This window comes from Bubalus bubalis, chromosome 21, assembly GCF_019923935.1.
Source record: "Bubalus bubalis isolate 160015118507 breed Murrah chromosome 21, NDDB_SH_1, whole genome shotgun sequence".
Classification (NCBI taxonomy): Eukaryota; Metazoa; Chordata; class Mammalia; order Artiodactyla; family Bovidae; genus Bubalus; species Bubalus bubalis.
This window is the reverse complement of record NC_059177.1, coordinates 45,950,360-45,972,263: the sequence shown is the minus strand read 5'-3', so window position 1 is coordinate 45,972,263 and position 21,904 is coordinate 45,950,360. Positions and strand designations below refer to the sequence as shown.

The following is a 21,904-nucleotide window of genomic DNA, read 5'->3' as shown; positions in this document are numbered from 1 at the left end:
TCCCACGCGCTACTCCAGCCCAAGGAAACCCACTAATCTCCTTTCTGTCTCTGTGGATTTGCTTACTCTGGACATTGCAGATAAATGGAATCATACAACATATGGCCTTTTGTGATTCACTTCTTTCACTGAACTTGATGCTTTCAAGGTTCATGTTGTAGCAAGGATCAATACCTTAGCATTTTAAACTGTCAAATGATACCCCATTGTGTGCATGTATGACATTCATCCATTTATCAGTTAGTGGATACTTCTGGGTTGTTCTCACTTTTCAACTATTATTATCAATGTTGATATGAACACTTATGTACACATTTCTGTTCAGGTACATGTTATAGTTTCTCCTGGGTAGAAAGTGGAATAGAATTGTTGGGTCATAAGGTAATTCTAGATTTGATATTTTGAAGAACTGACAAGCTGTTTTCCAAAGCAGCAGCAGCTTTTTACAATCCCACCAGTATTGTACATGGCTTCCAGTTTTTCCTCATACTTAGGAATGCTTGCTATTTCTGTCTTTTTTAATTTAGCTATCCTAGTGGGAATGAAGTGATTTGCATTTCCCTAATAACTAACTACACCAAGCATCTTCTCGTGTACATGCCAGCTCCTTGCATATCTTCACTGGGGAAATGTCTGCTCATATCTTTTGCCTGTATTTAAATTAGGCTATTTGTCTTTTTATTGTTGAGACATAAGTTCTTTATATATGCTGGATGCAAGTACCATGTCAGATACCTATCACTTATGTTTATAAATAATATTTTATTGAAATACATCCCTATCCATGTTTTCTGTGGACAACTTCTTGAGCAAATGGCAGAGCTGAGTAGTTGGGTAGAGACCATATGGACTAAAAAGCCAAAAATATTTACTGTCTGACTCTTTAGAGAAACCGTTTGCCAACTTCTGCTTTAGATAAAAATATGTCACGGTCTGTTTTAAAAAAAATACCAAAAATGCTAATTTGTTCACTCACTTATTTTGCCATATTTTTATCTTATAAAAATGAAGAAAATATTTAAACCAAAGGTGTGTAAGTAGATGTTGAAGACAGAACTTCCTGTATCAGAAGGTATCCATCATTGTGCCTAATATTTTTGTATATGTGGTTACAGAGATATCCCAATCAAAGGTCCTGGGCTTTCTAAAAATATATGCTCTCACTGTCAGTCAAGACAGTGACTTGCTTAATCTTCACTTTAGTTTATAAACCTCTGAACAGTGTAATCAAGGTAATGCTTGATTGAACATTGGAAATGCCCTCACATGCTTTGGTGGAAAACACTTTCTGGGATTTCCCCCCACCCAACACAGCTCATGAGAGATTTGGGGATTTATTTAGCTGCCTTTATCCAGGCAAATCTCCTAGTGACCTTAATGGGATTTTGATCTTGGTTAAAACTAGTATATATATGACTCAGGCTAAGTGAAGGGCTAAAGAGGATAAATGAGCTGACATGCATTTCCCCTCTCTGGGAAGAGAGGGTATGATTGGAGGCTCAGTCTGTGGACTCTTGCACATGGAAAATGCTTTTGCCAGTCTGTGGTGGGAAAGGGACATTGCTGATCAAAGGCTCTTTATTCCCATGGCCTCCCACAGTTTGCACTCACCAAGAACTCCCACATTCTATTCTGGGTGAAAAGATCTGCATGAGGTCAAGATCAGTGTCTGAATGTCATTCCTACTTCAAGACCAAATTATATGTGACCGGGCTTAGGCAGACTAGAGTGTACAATTGTCTTAAAACATAAAAAGAAAGCTCAGAATGAAAACACAGCACATGGTCATTTTATATGCTCGTACTACACTACCCTTCTTCGACCAATTTCCATGTTTTTGCTGATATAGTAAGGTTCTTTTAAGCCAAACTTATTTCTGTTATTACGTTATTTTGTGTTATTTCTTATTTTTCTGTGCTCTTCTCACTTTCTGTCTTTGATGCTTTCTGGAACCCCTCCAACCAGGTTTCATCCATAGTGAATCATTTCTTATCAAGGTTATTTACAGCTCCCACATTACCAAATCCAAAATTGAACTTCAGATGTTCTTTTTTCTTGGTCCATCAGCAGCACTTGACCATGTTGACCACATTCTCCTTGAAAACCTCTTTATTTGGTTCTTTGCTTACCTTACTGCCTACCATCTAGGTCTCCTTTGCTGATTTTGTTCATCTCTTGATTATGCATGTTGGAGGGCCCCAGGGCTCCTGTACACTTGCAAGGCTTTTAACACCATTCATGAGGTGATGATTCCTAAGCCAGACCTCTTTCCCTTGACTCTCCCTTGTCTGATTAGTGTCTCTGCCTCTCCCATCAAAAACATCTCATTCCCCAAAGCCCATCAAATGCAATTGACTCCAAGCTTAATTTGTTGTAGTTACCTGGTTATTCAGTCCAAAAAGTTAGGAGTCGTTTTTAAAAAAAGTATTTATTATGGATAATACTGAATATAATCAAAAGTAAATAGAAGCATGAGAAGAAACCCAAGGAAACCCATGCATCCTTCATTCAGATTCCTTCTCCACTAATCATTAATGACATGACTTTGAACAAATTACCCAAACCCAATGAATTATCTTCATCTGTCATATGGCAGTAAAATGCTCTCATGTTTTGCTTAATTTGAGACTTAGACAAAAATGAAAATATTACACTAAAAACAACTGGCACACAACCTGGTGCTTAATAAAAGTTTATGGCAGTTCTATTATTGTTCTTATCCAAATAATTAATATAACAATGCTGTAGTTCTTATAACGTGCTTCACCAGAATGAGTGAATAATGGCAGAGGTTGGGTTGTATTATACATGCTAACCCTTTGCTCCTGTAACTGCATTTATCAGATATGCAATTAATTTTCTGTGTGACTTTGGAAAAATTCCTTTCATTTTCCACTCCTCTATTTCCTGTTTGTAAAATAAGAATATGAAACATAAGTCAACTCCAGTTGATCAGGAGTAGGTACTTAGAAAAGAGATTTAAAAGGATTCTGAGGCTTTGACTGGGGTCAATAGATAAGTTTGCTGAGATCTGTTAGTAATGTCTGAAGCAGGTAGGGAAGCTGGTCACAGCTATTCTGAAATTTGCAACACCTAGACTAACTGCTCTCAAAGGACCTTCCCAATTCCCAGTCCTCTGGTTCTTTTTCTTCTCTTCTTGGTAAGCCTTTGAAACTGGGTAACATCCTATCCATCCAAATGAATATTCAGTGTCATTAGAGTGAAAATTAGATGTGGATACTCCAGTCAAGACTCTGAAAGGAAAGTGAGGGATTGCAGTCCTGCCTCTCCCAATGGGAGGGAGGTTTATTTGAGACCTTATTAAAGTTTGAACATAAATAAATAAATAATTTTCATCATAAGGGAAAACAGGGTATTTCCCTGAAGTTGTGTATAAGCCACACCCAGTAACACCATGTGGGGTTGGAATATCATTTGCTGGTAGGTTTCTGTCTAGTAGCATTTAGCATTGGATACACTGGTGGGTTTGACCCAAGTGAAAATGGTTATTTCCTGACCTGCAATAGAAAGTTACAGATTTCTAACAGTTAGTTGTATAATTATGATAATCGATGCTACAGATAGATTATTTTAGAAATTGATCTGCTTCCTTTTATATTTTGGATCTAAGATAAGAGTGTCTAATTTCTGGAGTAACTTGGTTAACTTGAATAATGAGATTTCAGAGCCTTCAGGAGGAAATCCTGTGATTCACTTTTAAGTCTTCCATTTTTGTAAGAAAAAATATGAAACATCCATTGTTCATGGACGTTTTATCATCTGAAGCACAAGATTGTTCCTTCAAGGTCAGGGATATTTGCCTTAATTTTAAAAGCTTCCCAGGTATAGATTTGACACTACGTCTCCTTTCTCCACAATCTCTGTGGCAGAGATTCCTTCTACAGCCTCATTATATGCCTCACATTTTTGGGTCCTGCTATTGTGACTCTGATGCTGGGAGGGTTTGCGGGCAGGAGGAGAAGGGGACGACAGAGGATGAGATGGCTGGATGGCATCACTGACTTGATGGACGTGAGTCTGAGTGGACTCCGGGAGTTGGTGATGGACAGGGAGGCCTGGCGTGCTGCGATTCATGGGGTCTCAAAGAGTCAGACACGACTGAGCGACTGAACTGACTGAACTGATTATGAGTTTGTGACCTCTGGCAAAGCAAATATAGTGATACTGTGCCACTAAATATAATGAAGAAACTATATTTTACAAAATTTTCTCAGAGCAATCAACAATAAATGTGATATTTGTTCACAGTATTACTTCAGTAAGGCTCTATGATGGAAGGGCATTTTATAGGAGAATCTATAAATATGACAGCAGCAATAAACAGCTGAAAATAATCTATGAGGCGTTTGCAAATTACCCCTCATGAGCTGTAGTGGTTGTGGAAGATAATTTGTGGTTCTCACAGAATACCCTGCAAATTGAGTCTTTCATCTGCAAGTTTTTTAACAGAGAAAACATTTCATTTCTCCTATTAACAAATGATAACTCTGCATTTGTTAATCTAAACAATTTGATTTATATTTTTCTGTGCTGAGAGACTTGTTGACATTTTAGGGTAAGTAATTATTTTCATCGCCAACTTCTCTTTGTGGTAAAAAGATAGACATCTGAATATAAGAAGGTCTCGTTTTAATAATTTTCCTTAAAGACATCTCGTAAAGCAGGAATCTATTTGCCCAAGTTATCATCTGTGCCTAGAAATCTTTTAGGACATGGGTGTCAAGGAGTGAGGATTCTGGCCACATCCAGGGTTTTCTGCGGTGGATTGGAAGCTCTGACATGTAATCGCTGTGGGCAGGGGGATGGGGTCGACCTGCACAGTCACCAGACCTCCAGCAGAACATAGTGCATTGGATGTCTTAAATCACAGCAGTGAAAACAAATAAATCAATAAATTAAAAAAAAAAATCACAGCAGTGAAAGAAGCACGCGATGTTGGTCTCAGTAGTTTCCAGGTTATGTAATATCTGTTCAAGTATCTCACGGGTTGGTTGCCAAGATTACATGAATGTTCATGAGCACACCTCTCACCATGCATGGTATGTAGCACGAGCTCTCAAAACATTTGGTGAAATGAGGACAATGTATAAAAAGATCTCCTCGATTTCGTTTCTCATATTGCTTTCTTGGCCAAGGACTCATGGTCCAGGGCAAGGAAGATTTTTTTTCTACCTGGAAAGTAATCCCTCCATCCTTAGACGGGATGCTTAGTCTCACCACTGAAGTAGTGCATGAAGAGAGCAGAAAGGGGGCACCAGGCTTGGGATGGAGCTAATCCCAGAAGCCAGCTTTCCCTGAGATCTCCTTTTGATCTTAAAAATCCACGGTAATTTTTCAGTCTACTCTTTAACATATCCAGACTTATTTTAATATTCAGAAAAAAATTTAGCATCAAATGTAAATGTTTTCCCCCAGAAGAATCATTTAGCAAAATTGCTGTTCCAGTAACTTGGCCCATCTTTAACTTGAGGGGTGGGGGCACAGTGGTTGTGAAGCACTGTGAGGAGGTATAGATATTCTCTGGGATGTGTGAGTCCCACAGGGTAGGCTAGGGTAGGTCCATCTGTCTTTCCCCTGACCTCTTTACACTGCTGGGCAAGGCTTTGGCTGCATCAGACAGGGAAAGAGTATTCCAGCCTGTATGGACCTCCCATTCATGTGCCAGGTTAGGGAATGGACTACTGATTTAAGATCCAAAACACTGTTACATGCCCTGAAGAAGTGAATGCAGAGCCAGTACCCTGAGTGGCAAATATGCTTTATCCTTTGAACCAACTCCAGTTGATTAGTTCTGGTTGCCTACAATGCTGTCTTAAGAAGGCATCTGTGGTGCATCAGGGCTCAGGGGGAGGAATGCTGGGATTGATTAGTGATGTCTGTCAAGGCCTCTGGAGGGACAACTCACCCTGGTCTCTTCTTTTGCTGAGTCCTTAACTCCTCTGTGTAATGATTTTAATACTAACAGGTGACTCTAAATATGAGATGGGGGCATCATAAGAGAAAGAACAGGTAGAATCTACTTTAAGAAATCCTAGCCTGAGAAAATGCAAATTTACAAAATACGTAAATCTGGAATCAATTATTGCCATTACAGAAAGATTCCATGAAAGGTTCCTTTAAATAGCGAGCTCCCCTACTGCATTAAAATGATGATTCAATTTACAAAAATTTCCTTTGCATGCAACTCTTCAGGACCGTGTCTGTGGAGTTAAGCAAGCCACACCTGATTTTTTTTAAACCCTGGTCTAAATAATGTTCAGGATGGCTGCTGCCACATATCTCAAGTCTCTTGATAATTCCCACTCTCTTCAGACTTCCTCTGACTTCCTCTCCCAGAGTGTTGAGTAGACAATCTGGGTGGTGGTCAGCAGCTGCTGGCTTCCACCCTGCTGCGGCTGCATTTCATTAGTGGGTAAACTGATTGCTGTGTTTATGTGTGGGTGTGGTTGAACAAGCCTGTGCACTCTGCGCACTCTGTACGTAGACACAGATACACATAAGCTATTATCTCGCTCTCAGCCCACCCTAAATTCATTCCTGCTGTGAGAGTTATAGAAGGAAGGTTCCAGTTGCGGGGTGGATGTGGCCTTTCGGTGACACGTGCCCTGAGTTCCGCCACCCCGTCCTCTTTGTGTTTGTTTGTGTGTTATTTCCCCTTGCATCAGAAAACTTCCCCAGACCTTGCGCCTGAGTCGTATTATCCACTCGTGGAGCCCTCTTCTTCTTCTGTGGCCTAGAGAGCCCCAAATGGTTTTCTGATTTAGAAAATTAAATAGAATCTGACTCTTGCGGCAAGCTACAAAAATTCCCAACCAACAGACACTCCCGCTAAATGGGTAACATACCTAACATCTAAAAGTATCACTGGTCTAGCATGAACTTGGATTATAGAAGCACTCACTGCCCCGTGGGTAAGATCACCAGCTTCTTCCCAGGCACTCAGAATTGGGCAGTTTTCCAGTGGACCATAAACCTCCCAGGCATGCTGACTGCCGTGTGTGTTTGTATTTCAGCTGCTTTGTTAAAGCAACTTAATGCAGGGAAGAGTACCTTGAAAGAGATGTACCTTCCCTTTCTCCACGGACAGCCTTTCCCATGTAGAATAATTGTCATAACTTCTCAGGCACAGAGCACAAGTTATCATATCTATTTCAACTATGGTATTAATAAATTTTTTAAAAATCTCAACATAAATTTATTTCCATAAATATATATATGCATACATATAAATGTGACCCCATGAACTGTAGTCTGCCAGGACCCTCTGACCATGAGGATTTTCCAGGCAAGAATACTGGAGTGGGTTGCCATTTCCTTCTCCAGGGGATCTTCCCAACCCAGAGATCAAACCCGGGTCTCCTGCATTGCAGGCAGACTGTTTACTGGCTGAGCCACAAAGTGAAAGTGAAAGTTGCTCAGTCATGTCCGACTCTTTGAGACCCCAAGGACTGTATAGTCCATGGAATTCTCTAAGCCAGAACACTGGAGTGGGTAGCGTTTCCCTTCTCCAGGGGATCTTCCCAACCCAGGGATCAAACCCAGGTCTCCCGCATTGCAGACAGATTCTTTACCAGCTGAGCCACAAGGGAGCCCACTGGCTGAGCCACAAGGGAAATCTAAATATATATGTATATGCATATATACATATATATTTTTTTTTTTTTTACAACACATCTTTTTTTTCCTTTTGGAAAAAGAAAATGAGGCAGTAACAGTGATCCATCAGCCCTACTCAGAAACTGTTTTCTGGTTTAAAATGATTATTCCTATTTGAGATGAAAGTTCTCAGGCCAGTGAGCTGTCAAACAGCTGTTTTCCTTCTGTCTTCGTGGGCTCATTGGTTTGAGCCAAGCGTCCCCCATGGTCCTGGGCTGTGATAGCTGCGTAGGTGCAGCCGTAGATGGCGGCCGCCAGCATCATGAGACACACGATCCCACACACCACCCCTGTTATGACGATGGTGGCCACGGCGTGGCGCAGATTGGCCGGCCTTGGCTTGGGTTTGATCTCACACTCCCGGTGGTCTCGCTCCCCTGTGCTGTGGCTGTCGGAGAGCCTGGGGACAGCCCGGCGGGCAGCACCTAGCTGCGGCACCTGTGAGGACTGCAGGTGTAGAGAAGGAAAAGGGCAGGGCTGGTACAGCTCGTGAGGGATTTCACGGAGGTCCTTTCCCTTCCAGGCGTCCGGTGACACACAGATGATGCTGTCCGTTATCCCCCCTTTAAGAAACAAAAACAAAGAAGGATAGCAGAACCTGATGCAACCAAATTCCCAGATCCTCAGCCTGCAAAACGTAGGCAGATGGAATTTATAAAACACCTTTTTTCCCCCCTGGAGTCAAAGAATTTAACAGCCATATTTTATGATTTTAAGATTTCTAAATTGGCTACATGCTAAAAATGCCACACACTAAATGGGCAATTATGTATGAGCAAGAATTCATTAGAAGCCAGGTCACCGTTACCTTATAAATGCCAAGGGGAGACAATGCAAAAGCTGACAGGAAGGGGCGCTGGAGGCCAGCCGAGGGCACTGTCGCACGCCCTAATGAGCCCTGCCACACAAGAAATCTATTATGCCAAATCACCACTGGAGACCTGAGAAATAAATAATGAAAACAAATGTCTCTTCTTGTGATGTTATGTGTTAATTTCAAAGACCCTATGTCTCCTTCTGTGCGCGGGCCTGGCGGTGTCTTAGGTTAGGGCTGGCTTTTCGCGTGGTAGATATCCCACAGTCTGGTTTGCTAGCCCCAATTATTTCGCTCAGATAGCGCTCAGGACATTCGGGCCGATTCTTACTCTAAGGGACACAGCCCACGCCCCGCTTCCCTGCCCAGCCCCCGCTCGCTAATGCCGTGTGCAGGCGTCTGCGCTCTGTGAGAGAGGGAGAGAGAGAGAGGAAGATTTGGGAGAATGGCATTGAAACATGTAAAATATCATGTATGGAACGAGTTGCCAGTCCAGGTTCGATGCACGATGCTGGGTGCTTGGGGCTGGTGCACTGGGACGACCCAGAGGGATGGAATGGGGAGGGAGGAGGGAGGAGGGTTCAGGATGGGGAACACATGTATACCTGTGGCGGATTCATTTTGATATTTGGCAAAACTAATACAATTATGTAAAGTTTAAAAATAAAATTAAATTAAAAAATTAATTAATTAATTAATTAATTTAAAAAAATGAGCTAAAAAAAAAAAAAAGACCCTATGTCTCTACCAACACTCTCAGTGATGCCAAATGGGGAAGTCAGCGGTCCTGCGAGTCTTTTGTGTATCTGAAGGTTTGACAGGAATATTTATTACATTCATGGGATTAAGTACAATTAACATGCCTCCTCAGACCTTGAAACATTTAGTATTTTGAGTACCAAACTTTCTAAGATTCAATTTCCATTCTGTGTAAGGGGATTGATTTCCTCAGGTGTGTGGACTACAGGAGGGATTTCAGGAACTTTAGAAATCCTTTTCTAGAAAGAGCAGTGGATGAACAGATTCTATCCTGGCCAAATTTGACCACCAATTTGCTATTTGACCTCGGACAGATAAACTTCTCTGAGTAATTTTCACAAAAACACCTTACTTGTATCTGTTTTGATTACAAAGTACTGTTAGACAAGTCCTCACAACTCTGCTAAAATGGGTAATTTTTGTCCAGGGTCATTCAGGTTAAAAGTGGATGGATCAACACTGAAACATGGCCCACTTCTATGATCCCAGTTTTTCCCACTATACTCCCATCCTCCCTCTCTCTGGAATGTTGTGAGATCCATGGAATTAACACAGTGACCCTCAGTAGATCCTTACCTCCATGAACTGTGACACTAATCTTAGTTAGACTGGAGATTTCTTTGTACACATCATGGGTGGATTATGAAACTATACCAGAAATTCCCATGTAGGAGGTTGTCACTTCAGTGTTTAGAACCTTCCTTTATAACAGCACTTCACAACTTGGGGAATGTCCTCACATCCATTCTACCTGAATTTATAACCTATTAATAGATAGGGCCATTTTTCAGTTCAAGGGTTGCTGTGGCCCAGGTCACTCTGGGGTTGGTGGCCATGACGAAATTCAACACTCATGCCTTTTTTGCTTTTGCTGCTTGAACTGAATCACCTATTGCTAGAGTCTCCTGGGCCTGATCTGGCTTCTTCAGTGATCCCCTGAGGCAAGAACCTCAACTCTAAAGCAAAATGATAATAGAAATCTCTCCTTTCTTGAGCTGAGGTACAGCAGGCCAGAGGTGCAGGGTGCCTGCTCTGGATGACCCCAAGGTGCCAACAGGCTATGACTGAAGATCCCCATCTCAGGGAGTGTTTCAGCACTGAACCTGGGGAACCAGCAATTCCACTAGCTGACTTAGACCTAGACTGGGGCGGTTCACCTAGCCACTCCAGGGTTAAGTTCGTTTCTCCTGTTACCAGCTTCCTGTTTTAACTATTAGGGTGGGAGGCATGGCCTCAGGACCCAGAGCCAAGAGAATACATAGACTAGAGCCTGGGATGTGGCTTGAAGGCCAGGGTTGTGGCCACCAAGAGCTCCATGGTCTCCTGTGTCCTCAGCCAGGACTCACTTCCCAGCCTTCCTCCACCATCTCCTCAGCCACCCTCCAGAAAGTAGATCTGCCAACGACAGCTTGAGGGCCTCAATCTCTTCTGGATTCACGGAAGCTGACAATTAAAGAAGCTCCAGCTTTCCAAGCACTCTCATTATCCATCATCTGGCAGCTAGCAGCTCTTAACCCCTGTCTTGGGGTGAAACGAGATTCATATCCTGAGTCTGACCCCTACTTAGCTTTGCAACCCTAAGCAAATTACCTGACCATTCTGTGCGTCTGCTTGCTCATCTGGAAAGTGAGAGACCAGGGTAATAATGAAATTTACTTCACAAGATTGCTCTGAGGATTCAGCTGAATAAAGTATGTCAACTGTTTAGCACAGTTTCTAGCCCAGAATAAATGTTTAGTACAGTTAACTATTGGCATAAAGATAATTTGTTAACTTATGAATGGAGAGAGAGGAATGCTAATTAGAAAATCTATGTGCATGTTCTTGAAGGAGACATTATTAAATACTCATCAAAGCACTTTTTCTTTCCTTTGATTGTCGGGTCCAGAGGAAGATGAAATTTCCCCACCCTTTGTGGTCAGATTGGAGCCACCTGACTGAATTCTAGCCAGTGGAACCAGTGAATGACACTTCCAGGCTACAAAATCCCATGCTTCATCCTCCATGTATTTTGTTCCCCCTCGGAGGGAAGTAAGGTCTTGATCAATATCTATTACCTTATTTTGCCTTTATTTCATGCATCAGTAGTCAGATTGTCTCCTACATTTGCATTTATTTGCTGGTTTTATTTAGTCATTTTGACACCCATGTCTTGTTATCCCAGATCAGTTTTGCCTTCTTTCAGAGAAAGGCTGTTGTCTGGGTGGGGCAGCTCTGCCATGAGGGAGTATTGAATTGCATTGTGGAGCCTGAGGACCAGAATCGGCCTTAGGAACTCCCTGCTTAACACTGCCAGTTTCCACCTGGTGACCCTGAGGGCTAGTGAGGATCATTAATTTGCCCAAAGATCACCAGGGGGTTTGTGGCAGAGTAGAGGGAGCTATATCCCTCCCTATGTTGCTTCTAGTTTCCTGGACCTGAGAACCATTTTTGTCAAGAAATACTCTCCTTGGATGAAAACCATCTTTCTATGATGGTTTGCCTTATGCTTACTATCTCATCCAGAACACAGTAGGTAAAGCCACTTCACCTCTAGATGTTAACAGTTTTATTTTAAGCCTCCTTAAGAAAGATTTTTGTCAGATCATATGACCTCTGTTGTAGGTCAACTTGAAAATTAACTGCTTAATGATAAGTTATTGACTATTCTATTGTTGAGAGAGATTCTTAAATCAATAGATTCTTAAATCAATAGTGTTTATTTGAACCCATGTGTTCTCCTCCACTTCCTTCTGTATAACTGCTGCAACTATCCAGACTCTCTTGATTCACTAAGCCATGTTTGGATCTCTGATATCTTCCCAAATTATGGGCTCAGATATACATCCATCAACTCAACAGCACTCCTTGACTATGTAATGGGCATCTCAAACTTGACATGCCCCACACTGAGCTCTTGATGTAGCACCTCCCACACATACTCGTCCATTTCCCCCATTCCACAGCCTGACCCTTGTCAGCTACTGGCATCACCGTTTATCTGCTTACTCCTGGAGGACAAAACAAAATTGTATTTCCTGTAATATACTCTGTTTTCCTTATATCCAGTTCCGACCCATTAGTAATTTCTATCAGTTCAGTATTCTAAATATCTCCCAAAGTTGATCATTTCTCGTCATCCTAGTTTGGGCCACCGTCATCTTCCCTGGAAAACTGAAATCACTTTCTCCCTCATCCCCCTGATTCTTCTTCTGCAGCCTTTGGTTTGATCTCCCTAGAGTCACCAGAGTGACCTTTTTAAATGTAATGAGATCATATTGTTTGCCTGACAAATTCTTCAAGATATTTCCATCTTGCCTAAAATAAAATCCAAATGTCTCAGCCGGCTCTGCACATTTCAACATGACCTGGCTACTGTGCTGTCTTAGCCTCTCTCACTCCCTTCCTCTGCTCTAGCCACTCGTTTGTCCCTCTTTCTGTCCCTCGGTGAAGCCAAGCTTACTTCCACCTCAGGTCCTTTGCAACTACTGTCCTTTTCCCGAGTTATCTCATGGCTCATTTCCCCTCATTATTCCAGTTCTGCTCCCCCATATTACGTCCTTGCAGGGGCCTTCCCTGTCCTTCACATCAGAAATGTAACCCTTATTCCATCACTCTCTGCCTTCACACTGCCTCTAGCACTAACTGCTCTCTGAACGTAGATACATGTATTTGTCTTATTTAACATGTTTCTACTGTCAGAGTGTAATGCCCATGACGATAGGGATTTTCTTATTCACTGATTTTTTTCTCAGCACCTTGAAATGTCCATGGCATGTAAAATTCACTCAAGTTTAGTATGAATGAATGAATGACACTTAAAAGGTAGGAGGAAAAAAGCACTGTGATGTGGAGGAGGGAATGTAGGGCCAAGACCTAAAGCTGCTCCTTCTACTCTTGTCTTTGCTTCTACTCTGTGATCTTCATCAAGTCACTAAACATCTTTGGGCGTCCATTTCCTATTGATAATAGACTAGCTTTGAGTTAGGAGAGGTTGGCAAACTTTCCTATAAAGAGCCAGTTAGTTCATTTTTTAAGCCTTGCCATAGTCTCTGTCCCAACTATTCAACCTCACCCTTTTAATGCAAAAACAGCCAGACAGTAAATAATAAATGGATGTGAATGTGCTCCAACAAAACTTTATTTACAAAAATAGGTGGGCCATTTCTGGCTCTTAGGCTATATAGTTTGCTGACTCCTGAGTGATTTCCAGAACCCCTCATCTTTAATATTCTGGGATCTCTTGCTTTGTTTTTGACATCTGGTTAAAGAAATACTTGTTCCCTTTGGAGAGGGAGCCGTATTGTATTCAGTTTTAGTAACAGTGGTGTCTCCTAAAGCAGAATGGGTAATCTCAGTGAAGTTTCATAGCTGTCAAATGGTCAGAAGCAGAGAAAGAAGGAGGGGTAGTCCTAAGGAGAAATACCACACCCCCAGTTGGATCACACTTGAAAATCAGAATTTGTTGTCACTTCAGAGTTAAGTAGTTATTGGATTGGTCAAAAAGTTCGTTCAAGCTTTTCTTGTGAAAATTTGGCCAACCCAATATTTAGGTGGATTGAATTTCTTTCTTTCTTAAGGGCCTACAGTTTCCAGATAAATAACTTAATGGTGGTATTAATCAAAAAGTGGAAAGTTGGGGTGGAGAGGGGAAAAAAGTGGAAAGTTGTTTCCATGAATCGTATCTGTAGATGAATTTAAATACCTGATTTGAAACACCCTTAATGACTCACTTGCCTCTTTTGCCATACCGTGAAATGACATCAGTGCACAAAAGCTTACACAGATCCCTCAAACACTTTTCAGCATCCCTTCTAATGCAGAGAACCATTGAGGTTTCTCCTAAGTTGATCATACACAGATGGGGGGATAGGCATTAGTTACTGACCTTTATAGACAAATGTCTCCAGCCAGAGTTTAAGACTGAGCAAGTGACAGTTGCATTTCCAGAGGTTGTCTTTGAGAAATAACCGCTTCATTCTGGGAATGGATTCTAGGAGGGCTCGATCGAGCTGCCGAAGCCGGTTTTGCTGGATCGCAAGAACGGTCAGGTTCTCCCAAGACTCACCTAGGGATGCAGGAAGGTGACTTATATTGTTTGATGACAAATCGAGCTCCCTCAGCTGTGGGAGAGAATGGAATAGTCTGCTTTCCAGGGAATGCAGGGAGTTCTGAGTTAGGTTTAAGACCTGCAAGTGCTGAAGTCCATGGAAAACTCCGGGAGTCAGATTTGAAAGAGAATTGTTGTACAAGTTCAAGGTTGTGAGATGTGGCACTGATTTAAATGCAGAAGTCGGAAGCTGGTGGATCTGGTTATCTTGTAAGTGCAGCGTTAGAGTCTGAGGAGGCAAATCGGAAGGGATTTCAGCCAGACCTTGCCGGCTGCAGTCTACAGAATTTGAAGGTGAGTGACAGTGGCATCTCTCTGGGCAGCCGCACACCACCGGGAGCAGGAAAATCATACTGGAAAGCAGGAACAGTTCACCTACAACAAACACAAAGAACCTGAGATAGGAACCCGTTTGTAAGTGGTATCAGCTTTTGTTTCTGCTTTAAGTTCACAGGTAACCAGAGGGTAGATGACATAGGTTATCAAGTAAAAATGTGAAAAAAATATTTGGGGGGGGGGGGGCGGGCATGTGCCCTTTGTATGAAGCAGCAGAATTATCTAGGACCAGAACTTTAGGAGCATGAGAGGAGTTCAGATATTCACATTTCTCAAAAGTATGCTCCAGACCGTGCTGTCCAATAGAACTCTCTATGGTGATGGGAATGATCGGTATCTACTGTCTAATATGATAGCCACCAGCTTCATGTGACTTCAGAGCTCTTGAAATGTGACTACTGCAGTCAGGAAACCGAATTTTTATTTCCATTTAATTTTAATCAGTTAAAATTTAGACAGCCATATGGTGCTAGTGGTGCATATTAGCTGGGACAGGTCTGAAGCATTCTTACAAATTGATGTCCGTCTTTCAAGTGTCATACTTCCATGAGTGATGATTGTCTCTGCTCCTTTTTTGTTCAAGAGATTTTAAAACAAAAGCATTAAAATAGCATAATAAACACTCATGTTCCTGTAACAAAGTTCTGTCGGTTATTCATAGGTTGCCATGTTTGCTTCATCTCTTTTTATTTCCTTAACTCAAAGAACCAGTGCATCGCCGATAAGTTAAACTCCCTTTGATTAGCACCCACATAATGTTTTCCGGCAGGAACTGCTCCCCACCACCGCCTTCCCTACCATCACGATTGCATCCCACCAGGCCTTTTAAAAACCACAAAATCACAAATAGCCTTATAGCTCATATTTTGAGCCAGGCACCATTGAAAGTGCTTTATATATATTAATTCGTTTAGCCCACCTAATCTTGTAATTTGGGGTCTTTTATTATGCACATATTAAAGGTGATAAAACTGAGGCACAGAAAAGCTAAATCACTTGTCCAAGGTCATACGGAAGTAGTAGAATCATGATTTAAACCCAGGCAGTCTGCTTTCAGAGTCTATCAGGGTTCTTACTTGCTGTGCTTTACTGCCTGTAAATATTTTTACATACATGCACATAACACACATACATACACAACACACACATACACATACTATAGAATGTTTTGCATAGTGGTTTTTTAAAAAGCTAAATAATCATTGGTATGTTTCATTTTGCAGTTTAGTCACTCAAAACTGATCCATCCACAGGGATGCATAGAGAGCTCATTCATTCCTTCTAGCTTCTGTGGAGTATTCAATGGTGAGGCCTTGCCAGATTTATTATTTAGCCACTCTTGTACTGACGAGCATTTGAGTTGTTGCAGTTTCTTTCGGGACAAATGATGCAGCAGAAGGCATCCTTACACAGGGCTCCTTGGCTCTGTAGAAATGTGTACGGGGGCTCTAGATTCAATAGGTGCCTCCTTGCCAGGTTTGAAGAGGATGCTGAGTTGACATTCTCAGGCGCTGCTAGGTCAGTTTCCAGGGGAGCTTGATCACTCCCTTCTTTTTTCCTGAGACTTGAATTTCAAAATGGCAAACACCCATCAAGGACATTTTGTTAAATTGGTAGAGGAATTCACAGGGCCAGGCAATAATATTTAAAACTTAAGATGATTATCTACTTGTAAAGAAAGTTCTTGAGAGGAGATTTTCAGTTTGTTTGTCTGTTTTTGGCCTTAACTAGGGAAATGTACAATGTGGCTGTCAAATGCATGGAGCCTTTTCCCCTTTGTCCTTTCAATTCTCTTTCTCTGATGCTGTGAACAGTTTTTTACAGCAAGAGGGAAGATATTTGGAAAGCCTTCTGAAGGAGGCTCAGTTTAGTTTTGCTCAAGAGATGCAAAGCATTCTAGTCCAGTTCCCTCTTGCAGCATGTAAAAGAGAAAAACCTTGTTTTCTTTTCTATAATTTTGCAAATAATATACATCTCAGTGCCAAAGAAGCTTCTGATCAGAGGAGAGTTGCCACCCCTCACTTTAGCTGTGCCTTACCCAAGCATTCATTAACTGCAGAAAATCGTGCCACTCCTACCCCGCCCCCCAAGTAGATGATATATGAACTCCAACCTGAAGGACTGTATTTTCTCTGAAATGGCCCATAACAGGCCAACTGCATATCCATTCATGACTAGGTACGTTTGTCCACTCTCTCTTCCTCTGACCCAGCATGACACAAACATGAGACATTTTTAGCATCTTTTGTTCTTTTGAGAAAGACAACTTCCCAGATACCTTCCTGAGTTGGGGGGGGGAGGGTCCCGCTTTCTAAGGCGTGAGGGGATTAATCATGGCTCACCTTCCATGACTGAGTCTCCACCGGCTTACCCGCTGAACCCGAAGCCCACCTTTATTAATCTGCAGATCAACACATCGAGGGCATGGCAGACTCCAAGTCCAGGTTTTCATTCACTTTTTTTCTGAATCCTGCCAGTGCTTTTCTTCAGCACAGGGAACAGTTGTCGCTTTCAGGAGACCACTTATTTAAGCAGCCCTTTCCCTGTCTCCATCTGGATTGTTTTCCGTAAGAGGATCTTTTGATTGTGCTCCTTCCTTCTTTCTTAAAGCGTTGCCCTTCCCAGGATCATCGCTGCCTTTCCCATTGAGATGAGGAGCCACAGAAAGAATGTTTGTCAAACCTCAGTGAACAGCTGTGGCATTCAAACATGACCCCGATGGCTCCGGCTTTTTGATTATTTAATCTGCTTGAAGTCCAGGGCACCAAAATAAAACTGCCTTCTTAATCCAGTCCTGTTTTCTGAATTCTGTTGACTTATTAACCATGCTGTGTCAACCCATGTCAAGTTGGGAGATGCTCGCCGTGGATCCTCGATCTGGGGTTCTAGCAACAGAGCCAGCAGAGTGTGTAATATGAGGACAAATTGATCTGCTGGAGGCTGACACGGTTTCCACAGTGCACTGTTTGGTCACCAAAGGCTTATTCAGCCAACATCCGTAGGGATTAGCTGTGTTGACAGGGTCTCGATGCCCTGAAATTCATAGCCATGGTTTCCTTTCGTGGACATCACAACCTCTTCTCCCTGGTGCAGCAAATACTTCTCAGCTGCTTCTTTGCTTGTTCTCCTCCCACCGACCCCCCTCTCCCGCCCCCATTGAATTGACCTCTCAGTTTGCATGCCTTTGGAAATACTTCTCAATCTTTCATCATTTCCCTAATGCTGAGGTTCTGGCCCTTTCCTCATTTTTCACATATAAAACAATAAAGCCGCCCTCGTGAACACCAGGCGTCAATGAACTGTGACTGTTCTGTAATTGAAGCCACTGGAAACTTTCCCACCAGGGACTGGAACGTTTCTTTGAATGTGCAAATGCCCTGCTATTTGCTGAGGTGGGATTTCAGTGTCAAAGCTGCCCTTCAGCATGCCAAAATGTCCCACGTGCCTCCCGCAACTCATGTAAAGAAGGTAAAAGCCATGCTTTTCTTGAGGCAGCATGAAGTGGAGTCCCTGGCCAAAAGCAGTGTAATAAAGTGGTTGAGTTTGGGGTTTGAAATCAGCTGGATCTGGATTTGAATTCGGCTTCACCATTCACTAGCTTGACGTCTCTGGGCAAGTAACTTGCCCACTGAAAACCCCTCGTCTTCATCTCTAAAAGAAAGACAGTAGTTTTTCTTTTACAAGATTGCTCTCAGGATTTCGTGAAACAATGCATTAATATTGTACCTTAATAAACGGTCACAATTACCCAAGAGTGCTTTCCAAGGCTTCTATGCTGCTAGCATTCAACTCGCCCTTGACTCAGGAGGCAGGAGGCGGGTCCTGACAAAAGTCCTGGAGGCCTGGCCCCTCATGCCACTCTGGTGGTACCGAGGGAAGAGGCCCCTTGGGAATGAAGTGAAAAAACTGGATTGAGACTATCCTTAATGGCCTGCTGTTTGGGATCCCATTGCTCCTTTGGACAAGCTCCTTCCAGCCTCCTGGAGCCTAAGATACTCATCTTGCCTCCTTCCTGACAATCTGCTTCATTCAGTCTGTTATTTTTAGTCCTTCTCTCCAACATTCTTTGAGCATCCGAAAAGCAATGCAGTCAAGTCAAGCATAGGCAATAAAGAGGCCTTTAAATCTTCATAAGGACTAAAGGGTTCCTTTCTTTCTCCTTTTTCCCTGTCTACTTTCAGCTGCACAGGATTTAATAACTGTTCCTGTACGATACAGGACCGTCAATGGCCTGTGTGGGGCAGTCAGTCACCAGTGGGTCATAATACAACAAACACCTGTGAACCTAATGATCATTCTAAGAACTAGACAGCTTCTAATAACTTACAAGCTGTGTGCTTCTGTCTTTCCCAGGGGCCAGCAAACTTTTTTGTTAAGCACTGATGGTAAATATTTAAGACATTACAGTCATGCAGTGTCTGTTGCAACTACTCTGATGTTATAGAATGAATGAACCATAAACAATCTGGAAACAAATGGTGTGCCCAAGCCCCAGTAAAACTATTAACAAAAACAAAACAGGTGGAGGACTGGATGGACCCACAGGCTATATGGTGAAACCCTGCTCTGTCCCACTGTCTAGTGACTGCTGTCACTGCTCCACCGCAGCTGGCTGTCACCTACTCCCACTGCCACCACCCGGCTGGGCATATCCACCACCATTTCCTTGTCTGTACAATGAGAGGGCTGAGGAGGAGGATCTTTAGCGCCCTCTTACGTCAAAACTTTGTCATTCTGGTAGAATGCTTGAGTGGGGTTGAAAGGCTTTGTACTTACAGACTTATGGGGAGCTTGGACAAATAAAGAATTTGGGTGTCTCTTTGGGTTGCAGCAGATCTATTTGGTGTCCTGCAGAGCCCAGCTAGGGTCCAAGTCTCATGGACTCAGAGGTCTGAAAACAATGTATCCATTGATGGCGTAGTTGGGTATAAGGGGCCAGGACACTTCCAAGAAAACGGTGGGCAGTTGACCGTACCTTAGAGCCAGCCTGTGTGGCTCAATGAGGAAGCACACTTTCATGGTGCTTGTACTCTCAGGTTGTATGATCTTAGGCAAATCGTTCACTTTCTCTGAGCCTCAGCTTCCTCATTTGTGGAATGCCAGCCTCACAGGATGCAGAGAGGATCAAGGGCTGCATTCACAGCACAGGTCTGGTAGAGCAGATAATCAGAAGTGGTGTCTCCTGTAAAGTAGTATGTCTTTGCAGACCTCAAAGGGTCTTGACTCACTGCTCCCAGCTAATATATGTGAATGCCCTGGGAACACACAGTAAACCCCCACAACTGGTGGGTTCCTGGGAGCTGTGGCCTATTGCCCAAAGGAGCTCTTTGGTTCAGTTTTACTCCTGCTGACTCTAACAGCGATTCAAAATGGCAGTGCACACTTGGAGTGGAAGGGGCTCCTGGACCTAGAAGGGCTTTGGATGCAGAGGCTGAGTGATTTATGCCACCTGGCCTCAGCCCAGAGAACAAAGGGAGGCTGTGTGATAGGCATGCTAATGCCTGCAGTGACTTCTGTCCCTCCCTCCCTAAGTCAGACCAGAAACGTGGTAAGACAACTGTGTGTGCAAAAGACTCACAGGTCAGGTGAGGCCAGGCACTCCTCTGAGGGGCTCCCGGTACCAGGATCTAGTCAAGAGCCCAGTTCTCTGCACAGAACTTGCTTCAGACACACTCTCAGAGGAATATGGTGGTTACTGTCACACTGCAATTTCAAGAACCTCCTAGTTTCTGTATATTTTTATATAAATATATTTCCTACACACTTTTGTCCATTTTAAGTCAGAGTGCTTCCCTATATTTTTTTGCTCATTTTAAGTCAGAATGTTTCCCTATTTTTTTTTTTTTGCTTGTTTTAAGTGAGAAAATTTCCTCATATAAATTGGTCTATTTAACATTTCACCTTCCTCCAAAAAAAATTAACGTTTAAAATGGATGTGGCATGGAGCAAGTGGTAAAGAGGAGACATAAGAGATGCGAGTTTGATAACCTGGGTAGAGACCATCGCCTGGAGAAGGAAATGCCAACCCACTCCAGTGTTCTTGCCTGGAGAATCCCAGGGACGGGGGAGCCTGGTGGGCTACAGTGTCCCTGAGGTAACAAAGAGTCAGGCATGGTTGAAGAGACTTAGCATAGCACAAAATGGATGATGTCTTAAAATCCAGCAAATGTGTAATAGCTCTTCTTTCGAGGTGATATTGTTCAGCTATTTTAAAAGAATAAGTTAGAGCTAAATATAGCCACCTAGGAGGATGTTCATAATAAATTGTTAGGTTAAATAAAGCAATTTGAATACGAATGCACATTGTATAGTCCCATTTATGTTGAAATGAAGACAACAACAACAAATGTGAGAGGTGGGAAGATTAAAAATGTGCATTGATTTGTCTGAAGATTGAGTAAGTAGGGGATGGATAGACACTATATTGATAATACTGATTATCTAGGGGACAGGGTGATTCAAGAAGAAAGAGAAGAAAAATTTTTTTCTCTTTTTACCTCTGCATATTCAACTTGCTACAACAACCACATAGTACAGCTGTAATTTTCAAAATGCAAAGGAGAAGAGCTGACTTTGGCTTCCCTGGTAGCTCAGTGGTAAAGAATCTGCCTGCCAATGCAGGATACACGAGTTCGATCCCGGGTCTGGGAAGATCCCACATGCTGCAGAGCAGCTAAGCCCATGTGCCACAACTACTGAGCCTGTGCTCTAGAGCCCGGGAACTGCAACAACTAAGCCCAAGCACTGCAGCTACTGAAGCCTGAGTGCCCTAGAGCCCATGCTCCACAAGAGAGGCCACCACAGGGAAAGGCCCACGCACCTCCACTAGACGGTAGGCCCCACTCCCAGCAAGTAAAGACCTTCCAGCAATGCAGAACCGCAGTCAAAAAAAAAAAAAAGCTGACTTTTGTTAAATAGCAAGGAGAGGTTCGCTTTGTTTACTGGCATGTTTGAGATGGCTTATCCCCCAGTAACTAGCTGTATTATGTGTGTAAACAGAGCATCCTTAGAGTTGACTTCCTCTCACTCCAGGAAGATGAGCTCCAAAGTGACACCTGTCTTTCTCTGCCAAATGATCACCACATGTGACCAGACCTTATAACTCATAGGAGCATTTCTCCCAGTTTTAATGTCTGCTTCGGTAAAATCTTGGCAAAGTGCCCCCCCATTCCCTGTTGGTGAGCCCCATGCAAAGCAGGTGCTGTGGGGCTCCGATGAGGGCGAGGCAG

General features: G+C 42.8%; 2 protein-coding genes across 5 annotated transcripts in view; one reads left to right on the top strand and one right to left on the bottom strand.

Moving 5' to 3' along the window:
* Positions 1-21,904, top strand: part of CACNA2D3 (calcium voltage-gated channel auxiliary subunit alpha2delta 3) — a 909,107-nt gene that overhangs the window by 761,089 nt on the left and 126,114 nt on the right. The gene's annotated exons all lie outside the window — the stretch shown is intronic.
* Positions 7,620-17,793, bottom strand: LRTM1 (leucine rich repeats and transmembrane domains 1). 2 transcript variants are annotated; one of them, XM_044933477.2, is made up of 3 exons: positions 17,067-17,793; positions 14,118-14,714; positions 7,620-8,240 (listed from the first exon to the last, which is right to left on the bottom strand). In XM_044933477.2, exons 1-3 carry the CDS (start codon positions 17,125-17,127, stop codon positions 7,807-7,809), a joined length of 1,092 nt encoding a protein of 363 aa, XP_044789412.2. In that variant the 5' UTR covers positions 17,128-17,793; the 3' UTR covers positions 7,620-7,806. The 2 variants fall into 2 exon arrangements, with proteins under 2 accessions (XP_044789412.2, XP_006068235.3); XM_006068173.4 differs by having other exon boundaries at positions 17,018-17,790.